The 25,903-nt window shown below is 35.8% G+C and overlaps 1 protein-coding gene across 2 annotated transcripts in view; it reads right to left on the bottom strand.

Annotated features, from left to right (window-relative positions):
* Positions 1-25,903, bottom strand: part of TUSC3 (tumor suppressor candidate 3) — a 265,224-nt gene that overhangs the window by 19,128 nt on the left and 220,193 nt on the right. For both annotated transcript variants that reach the window (XM_006834474.1, XM_006834473.1), the window contains exons 7-9: positions 21,775-21,838; positions 3,596-3,670; positions 2,002-2,092 (exon numbers count right to left, since the gene is read on the bottom strand). In XM_006834474.1, coding sequence (XP_006834537.1) covers positions 2,002-2,092; positions 3,596-3,670; positions 21,775-21,838 — 230 coding nt within the window. The remainder of the gene's footprint in view (positions 1-2,001; positions 2,093-3,595; positions 3,671-21,774; positions 21,839-25,903) is intronic.

The following is a 25,903-nucleotide window of genomic DNA, read 5'->3' on the forward strand; positions in this document are numbered from 1 at the left end:
TACACCAGTCAGAAACTCTACTTAGGTGAAGAGCCTTTAAAAAGTTCATGGAAAACATAATTAAAATATAATCAAATTTTTACACAAATTTTTTGAAGCTCCCTCACATAAATCAGTATCCCAATGTATAAAGGAACCTCAAAATTCCCCGTTACTTTACTCCATCTTCCTAGTGTCAATCAGGGTCTAAGATTCTCACAACATCCCATATTATAATTTACCTATTTATAGAAACAGAGCTAAATCTTTTGACATATTATAAGTCCTACAGAATACATTGAGTTAAATGTTTTTGGCATCTTGGATAAAAGAATTTAAAACTAGAGTATTTATATTTCTCTTAAAGTACAATTTCCATTATAGTATATGTGCATGTCAAACTAGCCTTCTTAAACCACAAAGAACCATAGTTTCATAATGAAGTAGAACAGAAAAGAAAAAACTTTACCTTTTATGAATATTAATCTTGGATTTGATTATTTTGGTCATTTCACATTTTCAAAACCAAAACTGTCTGGTCACTGAACTTCAAAAACAGTAACATGAATAAACTGAAGACTTTTGTTTGCTTTTCTTACAACTGTTGTTGCCCACAAGAGTGATTTTTTTCAAAAAAAATCATTAAAGTTGCAGGCAGGGTTTAAGACAGATGATCCCATAGTTCATATCTGATAACAATTTCTTCCACTCCCTAGCACATTTATTTTGAATTAGTTTGAGAATACGAGAACTGGGACATATGCTTTTGTCTCATGAAAAAAACCAAAAAGGTTGAAGTGTCTTATTTTTCCGGAACCCCATATGCTTCACACCTACCTAGGGTTAGTTCTGTCCACTAGACAAAGCTAAATATACATGCCATCAACTATACAAAAACTTTCTGGTAAAATAATTGTTTACATATGAAAAAGATGTGAACATGTCACTACTGTTACATGTCACTACTGCTATACTGCAACAGAAAGAGTCTTCAAAATCCCTGAGAAAGGAAATTCAAGGCCTTTATTTCTTCATTAGAAAGAAGGATCGGTTGTCCTAGAGAAAGGAATCCTGGATTTATTCCTTAAAAGCAAAGCAGAGTAAAGAATAAGCTCAAGAAGTGAAGCAATGGCTAATTCCCAAACAAAAAATAAGAGTACATCCATTGCACATACTCTAGTAAATTGCGTATACTATAGTTTAGCAATAATAATGTGGTCTTAGAATGAATTTTCAGCATCTTTGTTCCTCCAATTATGACATGTTGGTGAAAATCTTACCAAATATGCACTATGATTACTTTTAGTGATCAAAGATTATTTAAACATTTTACATTTTACCTTTCAAGTTGACTTTCCTTTATTTATCTTAAAAAGGCAAATGTCTGCAGAGCTCTAGTGATGATACAAAGTTATTAGATATGCAACAGTAGATTAGATGAGGAAAAATCTTGCAAATAAGTCAAACTCACGATGGATACACAAGCTAAGAGAAGAAATTTTGATGAATACCTTAAAACTTTCTTTGTCCTGTGCATATATAATACATAATCTGAAACATATAACAATACAGATGAACCTAGTTATTGTTAAGTGGTAGCACAGGGGATGATAGGATAGGCTGGTAAGCATAAGGTCAACAGTTTGAATCTTTTAGTTGCTCCAAAGGAAAAAAGATGAGGCTTTCTGCCTCCATCAAGATTTACTGCCTCAGCAACTCTAAACAGGGTCCCTACGAGTCACAACCAACTCCACGGCACACCACCACCACCACCATGACCTGAGTATGTGCATCTCTAAAATAAAATACTCTATTTTGAAACAAGGACCAAACCTTATCACTCTTGTTTGTTCCAGTACACTGAAAACATGGCAGGTGATCAAAACCTTGCTTAAATGAATTAAAAGTCATTTGGCAAATGAGTTATCAAATTTATCTTACTCTTCAAATGTTTATTAATAATTTAAATCTCATTTATTAGTTAAAACTGAAAAAAATTACATTTTAGCTTAAATATATTACCTATAAGGATATCCATGGTACTTGGAACGAAATATTGAAAGCAGGAAACTGAAGAAGAAGACCACCAGGCCTAATCCCACTAGGCAAATGACTAGAAAAAGAAAACACCATTACTGTCTGGAAACATCAAATGACAATAAAATGTTTGTACTTTTAAATGTATTTAACAGATTGCTTGTATTTAATAGTTCATGGCATATACAGGTACAACAAACCAAAATGCAATGTATTCATTATTTTTCCATGTACTGTGTGAGGTAAGAAAACAAAATTGACTGATCTTGTCTTTTAGTGGTTTCTTCTCTGACAAAATCCAGTAAGTGATAAAACTACACTCCCCCTGCAAAAACTGAAATATGTTCTAAACCACAAACAAGATTATTAGCACCTGAATTATGAAGCACTGGCTAAATCATCAGAGACATTTACATTATTAGACTGCTAAGTAAATTTTTTTTTCTCCAGATGTCATATGAAATTTGCAAAGAAATACAATTTCATATTATGAGACTAATCACATTGTCTTAGTAAAAGCATGTTATTTAGAAACAGTTCATCCTAGAGTACAAAAGGCTATGAATAAAGAGTGGATCTCCTTGAGCAGATTAACAGTGCAAAGAAGTTACTATTGTTGTAATTAATGTTTCCTTGATTTACAAAAGAACAGAGGGCACATGCTACACTAGAGTATGCAGACCAGGTTTCAACATTACTTTGTCCCAGGAAAGTTGACAATATAACAATTATTTATTTTCTCTTTAAAAATTATCATAAGAAATTCTATAACAAATAGTAAGTTGTATCAGGTTTCCTCTGAATGTCTGTTTTGAGTATTTCTGCAAACAAGAGTCATTGTTTTTATTAGTAAAAAAAAATTTAAATATGCTTATAAAATCTGAATGCTTAAAAACCCCAACCAACTAAAATGAAGTTAAGTTCAAGTAAAAGAAAACATATAATTATATTGAAATGATGTGGCTTTTATTCTATTCAAATATCATAAATTAGTATTCTCTCTCAATAATAAATAAGTAAACATGTAAGAATAAAACATTCACACAATGCTTTTTATCATTTAATTAATTTCAAAGAATTCTAAAAAACATTTTGAATGCTATCTGAACAAACTGATTACAAAATAAAGGGAAAGATTTAAAACGCAAAGATAGAAGGAAACAAAGGAAATCAAAAGGTCCTATCTGCTTTTGTAAGGATGAAATATGATTTTTTAAAATTTCTAGCATACAAATAAAGCTAGTTTGAGTTCCATTTTTGGAACTGAGGGAGTAGATAAGGTATGGTATTGCCAAATATGGTCTAGAAATCTGTCAGTCAGTTTTAATTTCAACTCTGTAGAACACCATTCTCTCAGTTTTGAGTTCAAGTTGTAAAAACCATTAGCCTTTATTTAGGTTGCAGCTTCTATGAGATTTCATTTCTGACAATATTCAAGCAACTGGAGTTCAAATGAATACTGGCAGAAAGTAAAGCAAGTAAAAGGTTGCTGAATACAATTGCTGAATACAATAAAGTGAAAATCACTTTTTAAAAATTAAAACTGTATCACAAAACCACCACCAACACAGTGACTTACTGCGTCTTTTCCCAACATCTCCTTTGGAAGTTGCAGCTTCATTTAGAAGGACCATTCCCATGGTAATAGCAGCATCTACAGGAGTTGTCAAGGAATAGTAGAAACATGCAAATAAAAACTTTTAAGGTCTGGATCTGAATATAATGTATTCTGTTTTACAACGGTTATCACAAATGCACAGAGAAGCAAACACATAAAAATGTCTATATTAAGTTACCATTCTTTGTGTATGAATAAATGCCTTATTTCCAGAAATTTCAATGCTGAGCCTTTAAACTTTCTATATTTGAGGGTTTAATTCTAACTATGCATAATTCTAGGACTTTCATAGCTTACACAAACAATATGAACTCTCAAAGCCAGGTAAGACATTTCATACCTAATAATATGGACTAGTTACATAGACCTGGTGTTGTGCTGTAGGATAAGCACTAGACTACAAGGTTCAAACCAATTAACCACTTCTCCGAACCCCTATACAGGGTCATTATGAGTCAGGATAGACTCACTGGAACTTAAAAAATAGACACAATGGTGTATTTCTAGATAGTACAAAATAAGACTGTATTAATATAATTATGGTTTCATTTTAATACCATGTGTGTTTGTGTCCACAATTGCCTTATGAAAGCAAACAAAAATAAAACAATCTAACAAACACTGTCAGTTAATAGTTTGAAATTTTAAGGATGTGAACAAACAATAACTTCTGCATCAATGTTTGTTTTGTAACCAAAAATCCAAATCAAATCTGGATTTGCTGTCAAGTCTATCCTCACAATATCCTATAAGACAACAGAGAAGAGTCCCACAGGGTTTCCAAGGTTGTGATCTTTACAGAAGAAGGACTGGTATACTTGTGTCTGTTGGGTTCAAACTGCTGACCCGAGCACTGTACCATCAAGTATCCTTTGTCATAGTGAAAGATTTTGTTAGGTGTTGAGTTGGTTTCTGTTGTATACAACAGAAACAAACACTACCTGGTCCTGTGTGTGAGCCTGTTGTTGTAGCCACTGTTAATCTCTCTCTCTCTCTGAAGGTCTTCCTCTTTTTGCTGACCCTCTACATTACCAAGCATGACATCTTTCTCCAGGGACAGGAACTCCTAATAAAATGTCCAAAGTAGGTGAGATGAAGTCTTGCCATCTGGGTTTCTAAGGAGCATTCTGGCTGTATTTCTTTCATAACAAATTTGTATATTCTTCTAGTTGTTGTTAAGAGCCATTGAGTCAGTTTCCACACACAGCGACCCAGTATACGGTTTCTGAGGAGTGGCTGGTGTGTTTGAACCATGGACCTTGTGGCTCAAACTGACCTTGCAGTCTGGTGCATTAACCGACAGCGCCATATTATATTCATTACTCTTTCACAATGCTGTAAGTCAAAAGCATCAATACTTCTTCCAGAGACAAATTGCAGGGGTTTTTTGTTGTTGTTTCCACCTCTACAGGATACTCTGCCATGTAATTAAACCATTTCTGGAATTGAATACTGTAAGACTTTATTGCAGTTAAGTACTGTCGAGAAGGTTCAAATTCATAGTGATCCTGTATAGGTTTTCTTAGGAGCGGCTGGTGAATCTGAAGTGTCAGCCTTGCGGTTTAAAGACTCTGCAGTCCAGCATATTAACCCACAGCACCATTTAGAACTAATTCCACAAATAAAATCATTATGTATTCTAAATGGATTAAACATTTTAGAGAAAACAACCATAATCTCAATTTGCTTAACTGGTTTTATTCTGATTTTCTTGTATTCATTCCACTGTTAATGTGCACAGCAGCATCTATGTTTCCTGTGCAGGGTGTATCTAAATACTTTCTATTCTAAATGGTGGAGAAGTTCAAAGGGTATCTATCATCCAGTTATGACTGTACATTTTATTTGCAGAGGGCCAGAGGGAATTCTTAATATTATTTCTATTTTGGTATCAACTATTAGTTGGTATTGACTAATAGGGACCCTGTATACAGTTTCTGAGACTGTAAATCTTTGCAGGAGCAGGAAAGCTGATCTTTTGCCCATGGAGCAGCTGGTGGGATAGAACTGTGGATCTTACGAAGTTTACTCTACAGAGCAACTGGGCTTACCCATTTATGATCATGTTGTTGTTCTTATCCAACAATTGATCATTTCTGCAGTTAGACATTTATATTTACAATGACCTACCTATACATAAAAGGAGCTCTGATAGCTTAATGGTTACGAGGCGGGCTGCTAACCGCAAGGTCAGCAGTTTGAAACTACCAGCTATTCCACAGGAGAAAGATGAGGCTTTCTGCTCCCGTAAAGATTTACAGCCTTGGAAGCCCTGTGCAGGGTCACTATAAGGTGGAATCGACTCCTATATATAAACACTTTTTAAATGACTCTATTCATTGCATTGTTTTGGGGAAAGACAAAAAACAACAAAAACCTCGGTTGGAAGCCTAATGTTTATAAGAGAAAAAGCCCTGCAAGTGCAGTGGATCTCTTTCCACAAATATATATGTATCACAATATCACAGTGGTTTCAATCTACCAGCCGCTCCTCATAAACATTATACAGGGTCACTATGAGTCGGAATCAACTCGACAGCAATTACTAACAGCTACAACAATGACACATGGGTTTCTGGTGTGGTGCTGTAGGATAAGCCCTTGACTATTAAACCATGAGGATGGCAATTCAAATCCACCCTCCACTCCTAGGAAACTTTTTACAGGGTTGCTATGAGTTGGAACTGACTCAACAGCACTTTGCAACTACAACAAAAATGATACATAGTTTGATAGCCACTGATATTTATTAATGAATTATTTCCACAACTTGTCTCGGGAGCCTATGTATCACTGTGATGCATTAAGTTATACTACGGGTATTTTAAATACCAGCAGGGTCATCCAAGATGGGTATGTTTCACAGGAGCTTCAACACTAAGAAAGATGGAGATGGGGCAAGATGGCAGACTAGGCAGAATGGCTGTGTGGTCATTCTGCAGCAAGGATATGGAAAGCCAGATGACACAGATGCAAAGGATGGTCCTAGAACTCTGAAATTCAGATAAAGGGCTAAATAAGTAGATTGAGAGCTTACTGGGAGAGTTGAGAAAACATGTCAAGAAAGGAGGGAACTTTTAATACGGAGAGGCCAAAGGGACCTGCCGCAGTCATCTTGAGTATGTGGGAGTGGCTTGAGAGACAAGAAATGTACCTGTGCTTTGCAGAGACAAGGTGTAAATATTTTTTACAAAGGTGTAAATCCTGCCCCCTGCCTCTTTTCCTCTCCGGTTCTCTATACTTCCCCTTTGACCACAGGCAAGGCCAGCCTTAATCAGTGTACAAACCCATGGAAAGTACCACTTCTCAGGTGGAATGGTTTGGACACCAAGGTGGTAAGTACCATTTGACAGAGGAGAGGCCAGCAACAACAGCTCCCGTTGGGCAAGCGCTGCTGGAAATCTGCGAAGTTGGTCCAGCCAGCCCTGTGTTAGCTCTTACTAAGAGAAGTGGCTAAAAGAAAAGGAAAAAAAGAAAAACAAAAAAGACTGGCTATATGTGTGGGTCTGAGAGGCACAGCAGAACCATCTTGAACCTTCTTTTGCAACTGTAAAGGCAAGATGCCAGTACGTAGCACAGAGGCATTCTACTTATTGGTGGAGAGAAAAGCAGTAGCCACTTTTTTCTCTTCTTTTTTCATTACTTTTTAGTTTTTCCAGGTTTTTTGTTTTGTTTTGTTTTGTGTGTGTGTATGTGTGTGTGTGTTGCTTTTCTCCTGGAGTGTTTTCTCTTCTTGCCCCATCCAACAGTAGGCAGCAACTGCAGCCATACAGCCCATTCACAGCCGTACCCTCTATAAATCCACCAACTGGACTAGAGTCAATACCAGCTGACGGCAGTAATGATATCCCAATTTCCACATCCAATTCTGAATCTATCTTGAATTTCTGGCAGTTCTCTGTCGATGTACTGCTGCAGACATTTTTGAATTCTCTTTATTAACTTTACTTAATTTGATATTAATGATATTGTTCAATGATTTCCGAATTATGTCACCTTTCTTTGGAATGGGCACAAACATGGCCAGGTAAGCTATCTTCCAAATTTCTTGGCATAGATGAGTGAGCATCTCAAGTGCTGCCTGTTTGTTGAAAGATTTGAAGTTTTATTCCATCAATTCCAGAAGCCTTGTTTATGCCAATGTCTTCAGTGTAGCTTGGACTTCTTCCTTTTCGTTACCCTCAGTTCTTCATCATACGCAACCTCTTGAAATGGTTGAACACTGTCTATTTCTTTTTGGTAAGGTGTGGATATTCCCTTCCATCTTTTTTTGATGCTTCCTGTATCATTCAGTATTTTGTCCATGTTGCTTTTGTTGTTAAGTACTGTAAAGACAGTTTTGATTCATACCAATCCTGTATAAGGTTTTCAAGGAGCAGCTGGTGGGTTTGAACTACCAAACTTGTGGTTCAAACTGACCTTGCAGTCCAGTGCTTTATCCTACAGTGCCATACCAAGACTTTGAAAGAGAGCAAATGTTTCAATATTTTCATTCATGAGTTTTGTTTTTGTTTCTTACAAATGACCTACTCCTAGGTTTTAAACATAGTTTCTTTTCTGTAAGAGCTTTAAAGTAAGGTCATGCTATCCTTCTACTCAGAAGTCTAATGCCTTTCTTCCATTTCACTTTAAATTACATCCAAAGACCTCAAAATAGCATTAAGACTGTACAAGATTTGTATTCCGCCCAACTGCCCTCTCACTTTCTACCTTACTTCCTCTAACTCTTACACTTTATATTCTTCCGTTAAGCTGTCATTCTGTCTAATGACCTTTGTATCTTCTATTCTCATTGCCTGATATGGTCTTCCTCCACATGTCTAAAGAACTCACTTCCATCTGGACGCGGCTAAAAAGACATTCTACCCACGAAGCGTCCTCTGTCTTGGTTGACTTTATCCTTTTTACTTTCCTCCATAACTTCTTAGTGAATTTACATATTGTAAGTTTTTTATTTACTTGTCTTTCTCCCTCCACTGGAATGTTATCCACTTAAAGGCTTTGTGATAATATTATTATCTTCATTTTACAATAGGAAATTGAATCCCTGAGAGGTTAAAATAACTTGATTGAAGTCACAAGATTGGCGAGTGAAAATGTGAACCAATAAAGCATAAAGGTTTGGATGAAAATGATCATAAGAACGAGGTGAAATAACTAAAGAGATAGCTCAACAAGCACAAAGAGCTTTACTACTCCAAAACCAGTTCATACTACAGATTTTAAAGATATCGAGTGTGCAAATTATCCACACAACTGCCATTTCAAACACATGTATCAGATATGCTTTTACATTTAAATTTACATTTAAATAAAATCTTATAAGCTGCTCCATTTGTTGGGAGCAAATGCATGCTAACAATATAGATTTCCTTGAATTATTAAGTGGTTTACACAATATGAAAAAACTATGCTGTATTAAATTGAGAAAGGAGAAAAGAATAAACGCCTGGAATCTACCTTAGGAAGATTTAAGGGAATAGAATGTGAGGGATCTGTGCAAATCTTTAGTTCTCACTGACCAGGAATAGATAAAAGTGAAAGACATATGCCCAGAAACTCCATTCCTGTGCAGAAATAATGAATATCACAAAAATAAAGTTTTAGTATGTACATTTTTATTGCAGAAAAAATTTAATAATGAAAAATTAAAATCAATGTCAATCAGCCACATATCCATTGTCCTACAGTTAGTTCTAACTCATGGAGCATACACCAGTACTGCTGCACAGGGGTTTCTTGTCTCTAATTTTTACAGGTACAAATCACAAGCCTTTCTTCTAGGGTACTGCTAGGTGGTTGGGCCTGCAAAACTGTAGGTTAGTAGTAGATTGTGTTTGTTTGCAAATTTTGTGGCGCTGTAGGTTAATGTTCAAGCTTACCAGTCGCTCCTCAGAAACCCTACACAGAGTCACTATGGGTGGGAACCGACTCGATGGCACTTAACAACAACAAAAACAATCAACTACATAGGAATTGTTTATTAATGTACTGTGCACACATATGATAAAGTAACTATATTAAAAATATGAGAAAAAGATCTTCAAAACATAGCAAAAATTTGTTACCATGTTCAATGAAAACAGGAATGTAAAAATATAATCTCATTTCTTTAAAGAGAAACATAAAAATTGCAAGGAAAGGAAGATAAGCAGTTGACAGCAATTGTTCTTGGGTTGTTCTAAGTGTTGGCAGGTTGGTTCCAACTCATAGCGCCCTATTTACAATAGAACAAAACACCGCCTGGTCCTGCACCATCCTCATAATTGTTATAATTGAGCTCATTGTGGATACTCTTTTTCACTGACCCTCCACCTTATCAAACATGATGACCTTTTCCTAAGACTGATCCCTCATGACAACATGTCCAAAGTTTGACAGATGAAGTCTTTCCATCCTAGCCTCTAAGGATCATGCTTGGCTGTACTTCTTTCAAGGCAGATTAGTGTATTCATTTGGAAGTCCACAGTACTTTCAATATTCTTTAACAACATGAAAAACTGGGTAACACGGCTGTGAATTTTTATTTTCTTTGTTGTCGTTAAGTGTCATCAAGTCATTTCTGACAGTTGGGGATCCTATATAGGGTTTCCAAGGAGCAATCGATGGTTTCAACTGCTGATCTTGTCCATATTATACAGATTGTGAGTTGACCAACTTTTTGGTAAAGAAACACATTTTCAACTATTTAATTCTATCACAATGCAAAGTAGTCATACAGAATACATAAATGAAAGAGTAAAGCATAGCTGCAACATAATTTATTTAAAGATACCTTTTGAACCTAACGTCCTTGAGAAGTGAAAAACTCTTAGTTTGAGTTTCACTGTGTCAAATAAAACAACATATTATTGGATAAAAGCAGCGTACACATTATTTATTTATGGCCAAAAAAAAAAAAAAAAAGACTAAACTAAATAAAACTTGTAACAACAAGGAAATCTTATTTTTGATAGAGCAGGAAGCTAGGTGATAGATAATCTGTCAAGACTGATTTGTAGTGCTTTCTTCATTGTGTGACTGGCTGAATAAAAGCCTCTATAATCTGAGTTGTTAGCTCTAAACTCCGAAATAACAGTTTTGTTGCTGTATTTAAAGTGATGGGGATAGTCTTCTAGCTATGTCTTATCGACTGTTGTAATACTAAAATCCTGGCGTGGCGCTGTAAGATAAGCACTGGACTGCTAGCCTCAAGGTTTGCAGTTCAAACCCACCAGTAGCTCCTCGGAAACTTAGGGTTTCTATGAGTCGGAACTAATTCAACAACAACAACGTTAAAAGAGAAAAAGAAATGTAAATATGTATTGGATACAGTTTAATTTTTTGGTACAATCCATTGTTACAAGTATCTAATGCCTCTATCATGAAATATTTTTCAACTACTTTGCACGCTCCTCAGTTTCTTGCTGATCTTGTCAACAGCTTTTCTAATGTTTAAAAATCATTCACAATATTGACATAATCCTAGAAAATACAGCAGCTATTTGTATAAATTACATACAATACCCAGAGGCACTGAGTATCCTACTGAACGAGTGACAAATACATTTACATTACATTATAATCCAATCTCAGTGACACATGATGATGAGTTTACTATTGCTCCTAGGAAAGGAATCGGTATTTTGTCTATTTAAAAATAAATGATAACAGATGTTGGGGGAAAAAAACAAAACTGTTAGTACATTACACAAGATTAAAGGAATCTAAAATTATCTTCATCTATCAATATTCTTCTACCATATGACGCTTTTGCTATAACACATTAAAATAAGAGAAAGATTTTCTCTCTATCACAATTTGAAAACAACTACAGCATTAATATTCTTTTGTGATAAACAGAAAACAATGGTTTTCTTACCATAAAAAGCAAATGTGATCTTTATAAGAATAAATTATTATTATTATTGGTAATCTAACATAGGCTTTATATAAGCAGTTTTAAATTCTAAATGATATTTAATTCATCTTCTTGAATCCCAAAATTTAAAGGATTAAGAGATGATACAATTAAGGGTTTATGCTAAATCAAAGCCTTTATGGTTGACGGTAGAACCAATCTTATACTGCTCATGCTCTGCATTCACTGGCATAAAAAAGATGGTATCTTAGTGAATTCATTGAAAATATCCCTGTCTCTGGTCAAAGGATACTTACCAGAATTTGGTCTGGTTGGAACTTTAAATAAAATTTTAAATTACTTTATTTTCCCCCAGATGGCCTACTGGTAGAAGTAATTGATAGATTGGTTAAGATAAAACGACACCTTTCTGCAAAGATTTCTCTGAAAATGAAATGTTTTTTTTAAGACATGAAAACTAATACTTTCAATGACATGTCCACGAGTTCTGGTGTGGTGCTGGAGGGTAAGTCCTGGACTCCAAGGTAGGTTTGAACCGCTAGGTCAGCAGTTCAAACTCACCAGTTGCTCCTCAAAAACCCTATACAGCATCACTGTCATTCAGAACTGACTTGATAGCACTTAACAACAACATATTTCTTATGAAGCACCCTGGTGGTGCAGGTGTTAAGCAGCTTGACTGTGAACTAAAAGGTCAGCGGTTTGAATCCACCAATCGCTGGGTGGGAGAAAGATGTAGAAGTCTGCTTCTGTAAAGCTTATAGACTTGGAAAATCTACAAGGCTGTTCTAAATACAGGGTCACATGAGTCACTACTGTGAGTCAGAACCAACTCAACTTGTAAAGGGGTTTTGTTGATACTTATTATAAATGTATTTATTAAGAAAAGGAACAGATTCCAAATTCTCTCATTCAGTTACAGATAAGAGATTTTCAATGACAAGAAAAATACTATAAATAAAAGCATGCCCTGCCATAATTTTACAATTTTGTCACTAAAATACACACTTTAAACTCTGGCAAATTATATAAAGTTATGTAAGTAACTTCATATACTGATATATTTTAAATACATATTAATTTGAGCAACTGTAACTTCAAAATTGATGTTTGTACTAGGATAATATTCCATTAAAGATCCATGTGCCTTTAAGTCTGAGTATTATTTCATTTGAAAATATCTTTAAGAACATAATTGAATTTAAATAATTATTTGCACAATTATTTGTTGCATATCTGACTCTATTATGTTGTTGTTGTTAAGTGCAGTCAAGTCAGTTCTGACACAAAGTCACCCTGTATAGGGTACCGATGAGCAGCTGGAGGGTTTGAACTGCCAACCTTCTGGTTTGCAGTCCAGTGCTAATCCTACAGCGCCACACCAGGGGCCCTGACCCTACTATACATACTTGTAATTATTATTATACACATACATTTAACATATAGCTGACATAGACATTTAATGTATGTAAATCTGAAAGGTGAAGTGCAGTGAATGGAGTCCTAGTGTGGTGCTGTAAGATCAGCGCTGGATTGCTAACTAAGGTCAGTAGCTCAAACACACAAGCTGCTACTCCTCTGAAACTCTATACACCGTCAATATGAGGAAGTTTTCTGTGGTGATAGGTGTGTGAAAAAGAAGGTGGGAAAGGATGCTGAAAGGATTATATGATTCCAGTGGAAGTGGTTAACAGGGTTAACTGTGATTGTACGAATTTGGAATTCTAATGTATATAAAACGAGTCATCTCCTAAGCAGGAAGAAGGATCTCACCATCACTAAAGAAGAGTCAGGTGTGAAGCATGTCCTTCAGACTCATAGATCCGTGTATTGGGCCTCCCTGCTCAAGGGGCAGAAAGCTGTAACACTGGAGGAGCATCAGAGGACCAGAAACAGCAGAACCAACAGACAAAACAAAAGACAGGATGTTTTCCTAGTCTAGAGAGCAAGGAAAGAGGGGGGCCTTTGGGCATCATGGAGTCCTAGTAGCGCTATAGGACAAATGCTGGACTGCTAACCCAAGGGCTGGCACTTCAAACCTACCAACTGATCAGTAAGAGAAAGCTGAGGCTTTCTCTTCCTGGAAAGATTTACATGCTTCAGAAACCCTGCATAGGGTTGCCCTAAGGTGGAATCAAGTAGAAGAAAGTGAGTTTGATATGACTAACACACCGGGGTTGCCATGAGTCAGATTTAACATAACAGCAAGTATTTTTTTTTTTTTTTTTTAATGCTATATATGGTAAAAGTAAAAGTGGGTAACAGAAAGTTTCAAAGGGCAACTTGAGTAAACAAAAGTCAAATATTATAATGAAATGTGTAAAGATCTGTAATTAGAAAACCAAAAGGGAAGACCATGCTCAGCATTCCTCAAACTGAAAGAATTGAAGGAAAAATTCAAGCCTCAAATTGAGAGACTGAAGGATTTTATGTAAAAAATACTGAATGATGTGAAAGCAACAAAAGAAGATGAAAGGAACACACAGAGTCATTGCACCAAAAATAAATGGTCCATATCCAACCATTTCAAGAGGTAGCATATGATCAAGAATTAAGGGCACTGAAAGAAAAAGTCCAAGATGCACTGAAGACACTGGTGAAAAACAAGGATCCAGGAATTGACAGAATACAAATTGAAACCTTTGAATAAATGGATACAGGACTCACCTAGGCCAAGAAATGTCAAAGAAGGCTACACGATCAACTTATTGGAAGAGATTCACAGTTGTGCCCATTTCAAAGAGAGGTGACTCAGTGGAATGTGGAAATTATCAAACAGTATCATTAATATTACACACAAGTAAAAATTTTGCTTAAGAAAATTTAAAAAATGGATGCAGCAGTACACTGGCAGGGAGCTGCCAGAAATTCAAGCCTGATTCAGAAAAGGGCATGGAATGAATTATATCACTGCTAATGTCAGATAGATCTTGGGTGAAAGCACAGAATTCAGAAAGATGTTTGTGTTTCTATTGACTCTGCAAAGGCATTTGGTTGTGTGGACCAAAACAAAGTACAGATAACATTATGAAGAATGAGTATTTCAAACACGTTAACTGTGCTCCTGAAGAACTTGTACATAGACAAAGAGGCAGTCATTAGATTAAAACAAGGGGATACTGAAAGGTTTAAAATAAGGAAAGGTATGCACCTGGGTTGTATCCTTTTACTACACTTATTTAATCTGTATGCTGAGTAAATAATCCAAGAAGCTAGACTCTATAAAGAACAATGTGGCATCAGGATTGGAGGAATACTGTTATATACATATAACACAACATTGCTTGACAGAAACAAAGAGTACTTAAAAAAAAAATACTGATGAAGATCAAAAACTACAGCCTTCAGTATGGACTGCACGTCAATATAAAGAAAACAAAGATCCTTACCACTGGACTAATAAACAACATCATGATAAATGGATAAAAGATTGAAGCTGTCAAAGACTTCATTTTGCTTGGATCCACACTCAACACTCATGGAAGCAGCAGTCAGGAAATCAAATGACATATCGCATTATGAAAATCTGCTGTATGAAACCCATTTAAATGTTCAAGAGCACAGATAGCGGTTTGAAGACTAAGGTGTGTCATGGTATTTTCAGCGGTTTTATATGCAAGTGAAACTTGGATAATGAATAAGGAAGACACTAAAAGAATTGATGCATTTGATACACAGTGTTTTGAGAAAAATATTGACAGTACCATAGATTGCAAGAAGAACAAATGGGTTTGTTGGAAGAAATACAACCAGACTGCTCCTTAGAATCTAGGATGGTGAGACTTTTTCTCTCATACTTCCAACATGTTATCAGGAGGGATCAGTCCATGGAGAAGAACATCATGCTTGGTTAAGTGGAAGGTCAGTGAATTAGAACAAGACCCCCAATGAAATGGACTGACATGGTGGCAGCAACCACAACCATGGGCTCAAACATACAATTGTGAAGATAACGTAGGTCCAAACAGTGTTTCATTCTTTTGTGCATAGAGTCACAATAAGTCAGAAATGACTCAAAGGTACCTAACAACAACACTAAGAGGCATATATATATGTATTCATATTTATATATTATCTCCCCATTTTTTAAATATTAGAACACTGTATTCTCACTCATTCTCTGTCAAGGAAATTCCTTTCTATACATCAAAACTGAAATGAAAAGTCAGTTCTTCAACTCCTCTAGGCACTGCGTTGCTCCCGTCTTCCTACTTCCTTTGCAACAACTGATATAGCATCAGTTACGCTGGATTATAATTATTTTTGTCAGTTTACCTCATTGTAAATAACAAATACCTTATCATATTTGTATCAGTAATATAAAACATAGAACTGAACACGATAAAAATTAAATAATAAATTTTTACTAGGAAAAATATAACTCTTAGTTCACATATAGTCCAAATTAAAATGTCAGGTTTCTTATCTTTTTTTTATATATGTTTTTTTTTTTTCCTCATTGCATGCTGTTGTTATTAGGGGCTATTGAGTTGGTTCAGGCTCATAGTGACTTTGTATAGAGTTTCTGAGGAGTGAGTTTGAACCACTAACCATGCAGTTCTAATCAACTGTGGGTTGAGTGCTTATCCTACAGAGAGCCACACCAGGGCTCATAGCATAGTAGGACTTCTTCTTTTTCTTTCTTTTTTTTTTTTTAAACATAGATAACCTAAATACATTACTCTCAAGTAAATATCAATCTATAACCTATGACACCAAACAATTCCATCTGTTCTCTCTCTTTGGTGTTTGGAAGACTCTCCACACAGCAACAATATTTAATGATCTGAGTTAGCAAATTAGGTTGAGAATACCAAAAGACAGAGATGTTCCCTACAGATAAATGAGAAGGAAGCATCTGGAATTTACCTTTTATATATACATGTATGTAAAGGGAAAAAAATCTCCAAATCACAAAAGGTCAAGCTTTAAAATTATCAAAAGACTCTCCATAGTGAAAAATAAAACATCAGATATTATTTTAAGATGATTTATTTTAAACTTTTACTAATTCATTTCATTGTTCACCATGTTTAATGATTTTCTCCCCTCTGTGCCACAGATAGCTATACAATAAAAATAGCACAGAAGAAATGAAGCAATAATTACTATTTGCATAAAGAGAATAAAGGACTTCTATGTATTACTGCTGAAATCTATATGGAAGACTTCATACTGCTTGTGAAATTTCTTTGCATCTTAAATTTCAGCTTGATGTCAATGATCCATGAAATAAAACCTTGGAGAACTCCTGCTGTACAAGGGAATGATGGTCTCAATGCAACTTTTCATTCCTTCTGCTAGGTAATACTGACAAGAGATGTTTGTTGTTGATGTTAAATGCCATCAAGTCGGTGCTGATTCATACCAACCCTGTGTTTCCAAGGAGCCGCTGGTGTGGGTTTGAACTGTTGACCTTTTGGTTTGCAGTTTAGTGCTGACCCTATAGCTCCATACCAGGAGTACTTTAATAGACTGGCTACTTTAAACATAGTATACTGTCAAAACTCTGTATCATTGGTCAAAAGGGGGTAGGAAAAAGAAAAAGAACTTCAATATAGAAATAAACAGAGTTAAAAACTTATCATCTACAAATATTTTGTGTTTTTCACTATTTAATACAAATATACACTATTTCATAGATATAAATGAATAACTTAAATATAGATTAAAGATTAAAGTGGCTTTACCCGCCATAATTTTACAATAAGGAGAAAATTAATTTTACTGCTCCTTGGAAACTCTATACAGGGTCGCTATGGGTTGGAATCGCCTCGGCGGCACTTAACAACAACAACTTCAGAATTAATTCTAAAAACTTATTCACAAATAACCCATTTGCCCACATAAAGCCCCTCTAGTACGTAGCAAGCATCAGTATTTTACCAAATCAAAGATGGAAAACAAAACCTGCTGGACACTGATCACTAAAATAATGCCAGAAATTTAAGCTGAATTCAGACAAGGGCATGAACTGGGACATCACTGCTGAATTCAGATGGATCTTGGTTGAACATAGAGACTACAAGAAAGACATTTACATGTACTTTATTGACTTTGCAAAGATTTTGACTATGTGAACCATGACAACTATGGATAACACTGTGAAGAATGGCTATTCCAGAACAATTACTTGTGCTCATGAAGATTCTGTAGACAGAACAAGAGGCAGTTGTTAGAACAGAACAAGGGAATAGAAAAATGATTTAAAATCAGCAAAGGTGTGTGCCAAGGTTGTATCCATTCACCACACTTATCCAATCTGGTGTTGTTTAGTGCCACTGAGTTGGCTTTGACTCATAGCAAACCTGTATGGGGCTCCCGAGGAGTGGTATTTGAACCACTGACCTTGTGGTCCAAAAAATCAGAGCTGTATTATATATAGAAGAGCGTGGCAATAAGATTGGAAGAAGGCTCATTAACAATCTGTGATATTCAGATGATACAACCATGCTTGCTGGAAGTGAAGAGGACTTAACATATTTACTGATGAAGATCAGTGACTATTGTCTTCAGTATGGATTGCATTTCAAAGTAAAGAAAACAAAGAACCTGACAATGGACCAATAAATAACATCATAATAGATAGAGAAAAGACTTCATTTTGCTGGGATCCAAAACCAACCATCATGGAAGCAGCATCCAATAAATCAAATGTTGTATGGCATTAAGCAGTTCTACTGCATAAGTCCTCTTTAAAGTGTTCAAGAGCACAGATATCAGTTTGAGGACTAAGGTGCACCTAACTCAAGCCATGATACTTTTAATCACCTCCTACACATGTGAGAGTTGGACAATGAAGAAGAAATACTGTAGAAGAATCAATGCATTTGAACTATGGTGGTGGAGAAAATATTAAATGTACCCTGGGGTCTGCCAGAAGAACAAACAAATCCGTATTATAAGCACAGACAGAATTCTCCTTAGAAGCCAGGATGGCAAGGTTTTATCTCCCATACTTAGACATGTTATTAGGAAGTACCAGTCCCAGAAGAAAGACATCGTGTTTGGTAAAGTGGAAGAGGTCAACAAAAAGAGGAAGACCCCCACCCCCCTCAAGGAGATGTATTGACACAGTGGCATCAGCAATGGATTCAAACATAAAAACAATTGTGAGATGGTGCAGGATCTGATAGTGTTTCCTTCTGTTGTGCATAGGGTGCTATGAGTCTGCTGTGACTGGACAGAAGCTCTCAACAACTGATCAGTATCACAAAATGCAAAAAGGTTTACTAAAATGTGTACTCTAATTCCACTCAATGAGACAAACTACGGCAAAAATGTTTCTCTTAGTAGTTGCTTAATTTTTAATCTATATAGCACTCAACCAAAACCAAACCCACTAATACCAAGTTGATTCTAACTCATAGCGATCCTATGAAATTATCCTACAGAATTTCCAAAGCTATAAGCTTTATGAAAGCAGACTGCCACATTTTCTTCTATGGAGTGGCTGCTAACCACCAATTTTTTCATTAGCAGCCAAGTACTTTAACCATTATGCCAGCAAAACTTTTTCTATAAAGCAGTGCTGTTAATGTTAAGTGTCTTCAAGTCAGCAATGAGGAGCGGCTGGGGGATTTGAACTGTGACCTTGTGGTTCAAATCAACCTTGTGATACAGTCTTATCCTATAGCACAACACCAGGATGTTGTTAAGTGCTGCTGAGTCTGTTCTGACTCACAGTGACCCTGTGAAGGGTTTCCAAGGAGCGGCTGGTGGGTTTGAATTGCTGACCTTGTGGTTAGCACTCCAATGTTTTATCCTATAGCACTACACCAGGACTCCTCTATAAAGCACACAGGTAATTAAATAAATGCCAAGTAAGGAATGGGTTGCAGGTATGCAATATTTAACATATGAACCTAAGTACATACAAGAGTGGAAGGAATAAAAATGCTAAGGATTGATAGTGAGAAGTTGAGTTTTAGAAAAGCAGTGTTTAGCGCCCTTGAAGTATAAAACAGACTCCTAAAATCTTTCTTATTAAGCTTCATTTCTCAGTTCAAACTTTCAAAAGTGGTCTTTTATTATTATTTTGTCAATTACACACAACTGAATGAGATCCAACAAATCTTACTTTAGGAATTAAGTAGAAGCGTACTCCATAAGATTTTCATGGCTGGACCTTTCTGAAGCAGATCACCAAGGTTTTCTTCCAATGCACGTCTGACTGGACTCAAACCACCAACCTTTTGGTTATCCGTCACACATTTAGCCATCTGCGCCACTCAGGGATCCATACAAAATGCCATGTTGCTGGTAAATGCCATCCTGTCATGTTCAACTGATAGCAACACTGTATAGGGTTTCTGAGGATCGGCTGGGTGAATCTGAACCATAAACCTTTTGTGTTAACAGCCCAGTGCTTACTCTATAGCATCATATCACGATTCCAAATTATTCTCCTTTTTTTTTCAAATGCTACAGAATAAACCAATAAATATTCAAGGGGCTTCAAAAAGTTTCTATTACTTTTAATTCCATTTTCCATTAACTTTTGAAGCCCTATCATTTTTATATGCATGCCATCTCTAACCAGCAGTTTTAAGTAAGAAAAATGGGAAAAATATATAGAAAAAAGCCAACACTAAAAAAGACTATTCAGTGAGTATCACATGCTCTATATGTGTTATCTCATTTAAGTCCCACAAAAATTCCAGGTGGTTATTCTTGCTAATCCTGATTTTACAACTGAAGAAATATGTGAGCTAATTGAGATTTGGAAAGGCTCAGTGTTTATCACTGGCATTGTGCCCAAAACACAGTAAGCAAATAAAACATACCGCTTGCATACACAATAAATGGAAGATAGCAAATAAACACATGCTGATGTGTTCAAAACATGCATTGTAAGATACATCATGGTTATAAAACATAAAACATCGTATTATTAAAGATGTATGTTATAAAATCATATGTATGTATGTATGTATGATGTATGTTATAAAATTATATGTCACTGACAATAATTTCATGTTGTATATTAAGTTGAAGAACCTATCCTATCAATAAACAATGCAAAAGAAAAACAGATTTATATTCCTAGTTCTTCTAATTGAAAGTAAGTTCATTAACCTCTGTGGGCTTCAGTTTTCTACAATTAAACTGAATTTTTGCTTAGAAAACTGCTAAGATCCTTAAAGGTCTGAAGTACTAGACATTTTTATTTGGGTCATCACATTTAAATATAAATCTTAGTAAGTCAGAAGTCTTGGTATGGCACTGCAGGACAAGCACCGGACTGCTAACCACAAGGTCAGCAGTTCAAACCCACCAGCTGCTCCTTGGAAACCCTATATTGGGTCACTATGAGTCAGAACTGAGTTGACAACACTTTACAACACAAGAAGCCAAAATAGTAAATCAAACTTTATAAAGTACATAATAGACACACATTTAATTTTGATGAGCGCATATATTCAAGAAACATTAAATATTTAACCTTTGAACATTTTCACAAGACTCACAAAATACCAAGGACCCTTTTCCTCCGATCCCAACAAAGTGTATTTGCTTATCTAAAAAGGACTTTACTCCATCCTAGGGATATTTAAGTTTATGTTTTTAATTAGATATTTAAACCTTAAATTCTCCTTTGTCCTTCAAAAAGTTTGTGGACAGAGTCTATTATCTTTAATTTCATTTTCCATGAATTTTTGAAGCCCCATCATTTTTATATGCATGCTATCTGTAACCACTTCAGTGTCAAAACCCTAATTTGCTCTGTAGTATCTGACTTATGGGGAATCCTGGTGTGACACTGTGAGTTAATGCACTGGACTGTAAAGTCAGTTTGAACCAAAAGATCAGCAGTTGAAGCTCATCATGGTTGCTATGGGTCAGAACTGACTCCACAGCACTTAGCAACAACAACATCTGACTTATGGAGTCCTGGTGTGGCACTGTAGGATAAGTACTGAGCTGCTAACTGCAAGATCAGCAGTTCAGTGACTCCTCAAAAACCATTAATAATAACATCTGACTCACAGCACTTTTTCTGGTATGCTCCAAAAAAAATGTTGTCTAACTTTGAAAGTTAATAGCAAGTGAAAGAGAAAAGAAGCACAGTTTGTTAATAATTCAGAAGAACAATAAATATTACATGTAACAGGGAATGATTAGCATAATTAGAAAATTAAGTCCTATAATAAACTTTAAAAGTTATAAAATAAACTTTTAAAAAGTCTTATTTAGTGTCATGGAAAAAAAAAAAGTTGATTTGACAGCATGCAGCTTGGGTTTGCCCTTTTCAATCAGTCAGCATGATAAAGGATACTCAATACCAGAATAATATGAGACTCTGCCACGAACTGAGCCTGGCTGCTTCCATGAATGTAGCTCTATAAAACAAGAAAAAAGAAAAAAATTGTAATGTAGGTAAAAGGCATAATTATTTTATGCTTTTAATATAATAAAAATAAACAATGCAAACCTATGCAATAAGCCCTTACTGATGTTCTTTTGAATAAAATAACTACTAGGCCACTAGAAATAACAAGATAAGGGGTGGTTGACAATATTAGAGTTGACTGTAGAAGGCATCTTACTCTCAAAATTAAGATTAATATCCTTTCTTCACGGATTTATCATAAACATACAATGTAATGATTATTACAGCATAATTGTGAAAATAGTATAGTGTGGAGTACAAATTAGAAAAATAATGGAAAGCCATTGCTTCCTGCATTTTCAAAATTTTTCAAATTCATTAGAGCATTTCATTAGAGCATTTACAGGAGTAAATCAAAGAATAATTATGAAAATCATAGAAACCTTTATTGAACAAACATATCAAAATGTGAAGCTACTGTTTCTTGACATATCCTCAATCTAGATCTATATGTACTTCTGAAGGACTATGTACGAACTATGCACTCTTTAACCCTTTTCTGCCAAAATTCTGCTTTTTGATTCCCATCACATCAAAATAGCAGTTTGGACATCCTCAAGAGAAACAAAATTATGTTCCTTTCAAATATTATTTGAATTTTGGTAACAAAAAGAATTCTAAAGGAGCAAAACTGGGGTTGTAGGGTGGATTGGGTAAGGTTTCCCACTGGAATTCTGTTAAGACAGTTCTTGCTAACCTCCAAGAAAGAGTAAATGAATTATTGTGATAGAAAGCAATTACTTTCAATACCTTTGATACCTTTTTTTTTATCAATGCAGCTTTCAATTTTCTTAAACCTTCTTCCTATAATAAGAACTTATGATCATCTTTGTTCTTTGAGAAGATCTATCAAAATTATCCCTTCAGGATCTCAAAGAGCAGACCCCAAAACCTTCTGAGCTAGCCTCTCTGAATTTAACTGGTCCAGCAGACTCTCTTGAAATTTTGAGTGAACCTATTATTATTGCTATTATTTTGGAAGAACCTTAACAAAACTAAGCCAGGTATATTTCTAAGATAACTTATCTCTCCGTTAAGCACAGAGACATGTTTAAACACGTATTGTTTGGGAAAAATTCATGCTTTATAACCTAGAATTTTACATGAAATCTTATTTAATTCCAATTGAGTCTACAATACAGGTAACTGCATTTCAGTTATTTTATAAGTAAGGTAACTGAATTGTAGAGAGGAGAAGAAATTTAGAGAGGTGAAGAAATGGTTGAGAAGGAGCACAGAGACTAGAAGCTGACTGAAGAACTTTATTGTCTCCTCAGTTGTTCCTGTTACTTCCAAGTTCATCCTGATTCTCTATAATAACCTGTTACAGTCCTAGTAAGTTCCATAATTGTAATTATGGTCTTTGAGTTCTGTGTGGCCAATGCAACAAATTATCTGACTAGCAAAGAAATAATGTCATGGTTGGGATGGCTGATAGTAAAACTGGTAGAAAGGTGAAAGAGTGAAGGTCTGACTCACTTTTACATTATAGGAATCAGCTTTTGGATGGATGGTGATTCTCATCTCATTACCTCAAGTTAGGTGAGGTCTGACACTACCATATTATGTTGTTGTTGTTGTGAAGTGCTGTCAAGTCGATTCCGACCCACAGTGACCCTGGATAGGGTTTCCAAGGAGCAGCTGGTGAGCTTGAACTGCCAACCTTGCCGTTCAAATGGCTTTGCAGAGTCTGGCAAATTAACCCACAGCACCACACCAGGACTCCACCCTATTATAGTCAGTTTCATTTCATATCTTGAGTAGTTACTCACTACGCTACCTGTTATTTGTTAGACATCTGACGAGGTATTTCATATATAGTACCCCCCATCATGTCCTTTTGGAATCCTGGTGTGGCGCTGGGGGTTAATGCAAAGCTGCTGGAACTGTAAGGTTGACGGTTCAATCTCACCAGCAGGTCCTTGGAAAGCCTATACAGCATCGCTATGGGTGGAAATGGACTCGATGGCACTTAACAACAACAACAACAATCATGTCCTTTTAATAATTATGTAAAATAGTTACTATCACCTAATATTTCAAATGAGGAGATGGAGGCTTAGAAAAGTTGACTAATTTGCTCAAGATTGTACAACTAGTAATTGGTGGAGCTTGGGCCGTAACCTGAATCTGATTAATTACAAGGTTCATTCCCTTCCAACCACATAATAACAACTTAACGAAAGGGAACAAGAAAATTAAACAATGATTATCACGTTCCGTAAAAGCTTTGTCTTTCAGGAAGAAAACTAAATGTTGACAGCAAAAGTAATTTTGAATATACCAATGCACGTAACAACTGCAACGTAGTTTACCTATAACAGTCACACATTTAGAGAAGTAAGAACTTCAGACATTTTCTAGGTGAGTGATTTCAAGTACTTTTGTTTAGTAATAGAACCTTCTTCAGTGAAGTTTCAACAATGGACTTCCACACTGTCAGATCCTATGGTCACATCTCAATCTTTCTTTACTCAATCTATTTGAAAAAACAACCATATGTGATGATTTCCCCCGGTGTCCTCCCACCCTATCCCCTTTTTGGTAGTATTATCTTTGATTGACTTAAAGAATATTCATCTTCAGTCTACGACTTCACTGACTATTCTTCATGAAACCTTTTGGCTATTCCCTCTTATCATCCTAACTAAAGTCCTGAAGTATGCAAGTTTCACAGATTTAAAGCCTCTCTTTTATACTTGCTCTTCCCAGATCTTCTCATTTAATCACATGACTTTAAATTGTTGCTGTTGTTAGGTGTCTTTGAGTTGGTTCCAACTCATAGCAACCCTATGCACAACAAAACAAAATAGTGCCACGTCCAGAGAACAGCTCTACAATTGTTGTTAGCATTGAGCCTGTCCTGAGCCTATTACAACTGAGCCCCTTGCTGCTGCCATGATGTCAGTTTGTCTCACTGGGGACTTCCTCTTTTTGACTAACAAATCAATTTACAAGCATGATGTCCTACTCCAGGAACTGGTCTCTCATGATAACATATAACATGTCCACAGTATAAGAAACAAAGTCTCATTATCCTGCCTTATAAGGTGCACTCCAGTTGAACTTCTTCCAATACAGATTTGCTTGTTCTTTTGGCAGTCTGTGGTACGATCAGTATTCTTCTCCAACACTGTATCAATTCTTCTATGCTGTTCCTTATTCACTGCCCAACGTTCACATGCATGTGAGGCTACTGAAAATACCATGGCTTGGGTCAGATGTACCTTAGTCTTCCAAGTGACACTTGGTTTTTTGAACAGCTTTAATGATGACCTACACATTTTTAACTCTGGTTTAGTTCTCCCTCATCTCAGACTTGTAGATCCAATCTGATATACATATAACTCAGGAATCTCATAACAGCAAAAACATAAGATGGTCAAAGCCAAACTTTTGATCTACCTCTCTATTTCCAGAATCTACTTTTCATCCATTTCCCTCTATCTCAGTAAAGTACAACTGATTTTTTTCCAGATACTTAGGCCAAAAACCTTAGAATCACCCTTTCCTCTCCCCTATCTTCCTGTTTTAGTCATCTGACACATAGATGACAAAATGAGAGTCCATGGTTATGTCTACTGTTAGTTAACGAACTATTCCTGAGTTAGAGAGTCAGTGAAATAATAAACAATTTCCTGCCAGTGAATTAATTTCTGCTTTTTCTCAGATTAGAAGAAATCAAGTCCTTTATATGTGCCACACCAAATTTAAAACTCACAACCTTGATAGCAAAATATTAAAACAACTAGTCTTTCTGACGACCCCTACCAAATACTGCTTCAGTTAATTGGACTGTGGAGCAAAACTAAACATTAACATAAAAGCAAAGTTCAAAAAATTGCTCAGCAAAGAACAAACAAGATGGCGGATCGGGTGGACATATAGCAGAGAGCTCCGCCAACAACAACACAGAATACCTGACCGAGCAGGCTCAGGGGATGGTCCCAGAACTCTGAACCACATATAAAGGAATACTTAGAAGGTTGGAAGGCTCACAGCTGGGGAAATTTGT

The sequence above is a fragment of the Chrysochloris asiatica genome, unplaced genomic scaffold (assembly GCF_000296735.1).
Source record: "Chrysochloris asiatica unplaced genomic scaffold, ChrAsi1.0 scaffold00011, whole genome shotgun sequence".
In the NCBI taxonomy this organism is placed as follows: Eukaryota; Metazoa; Chordata; class Mammalia; order Afrosoricida; family Chrysochloridae; genus Chrysochloris; species Chrysochloris asiatica.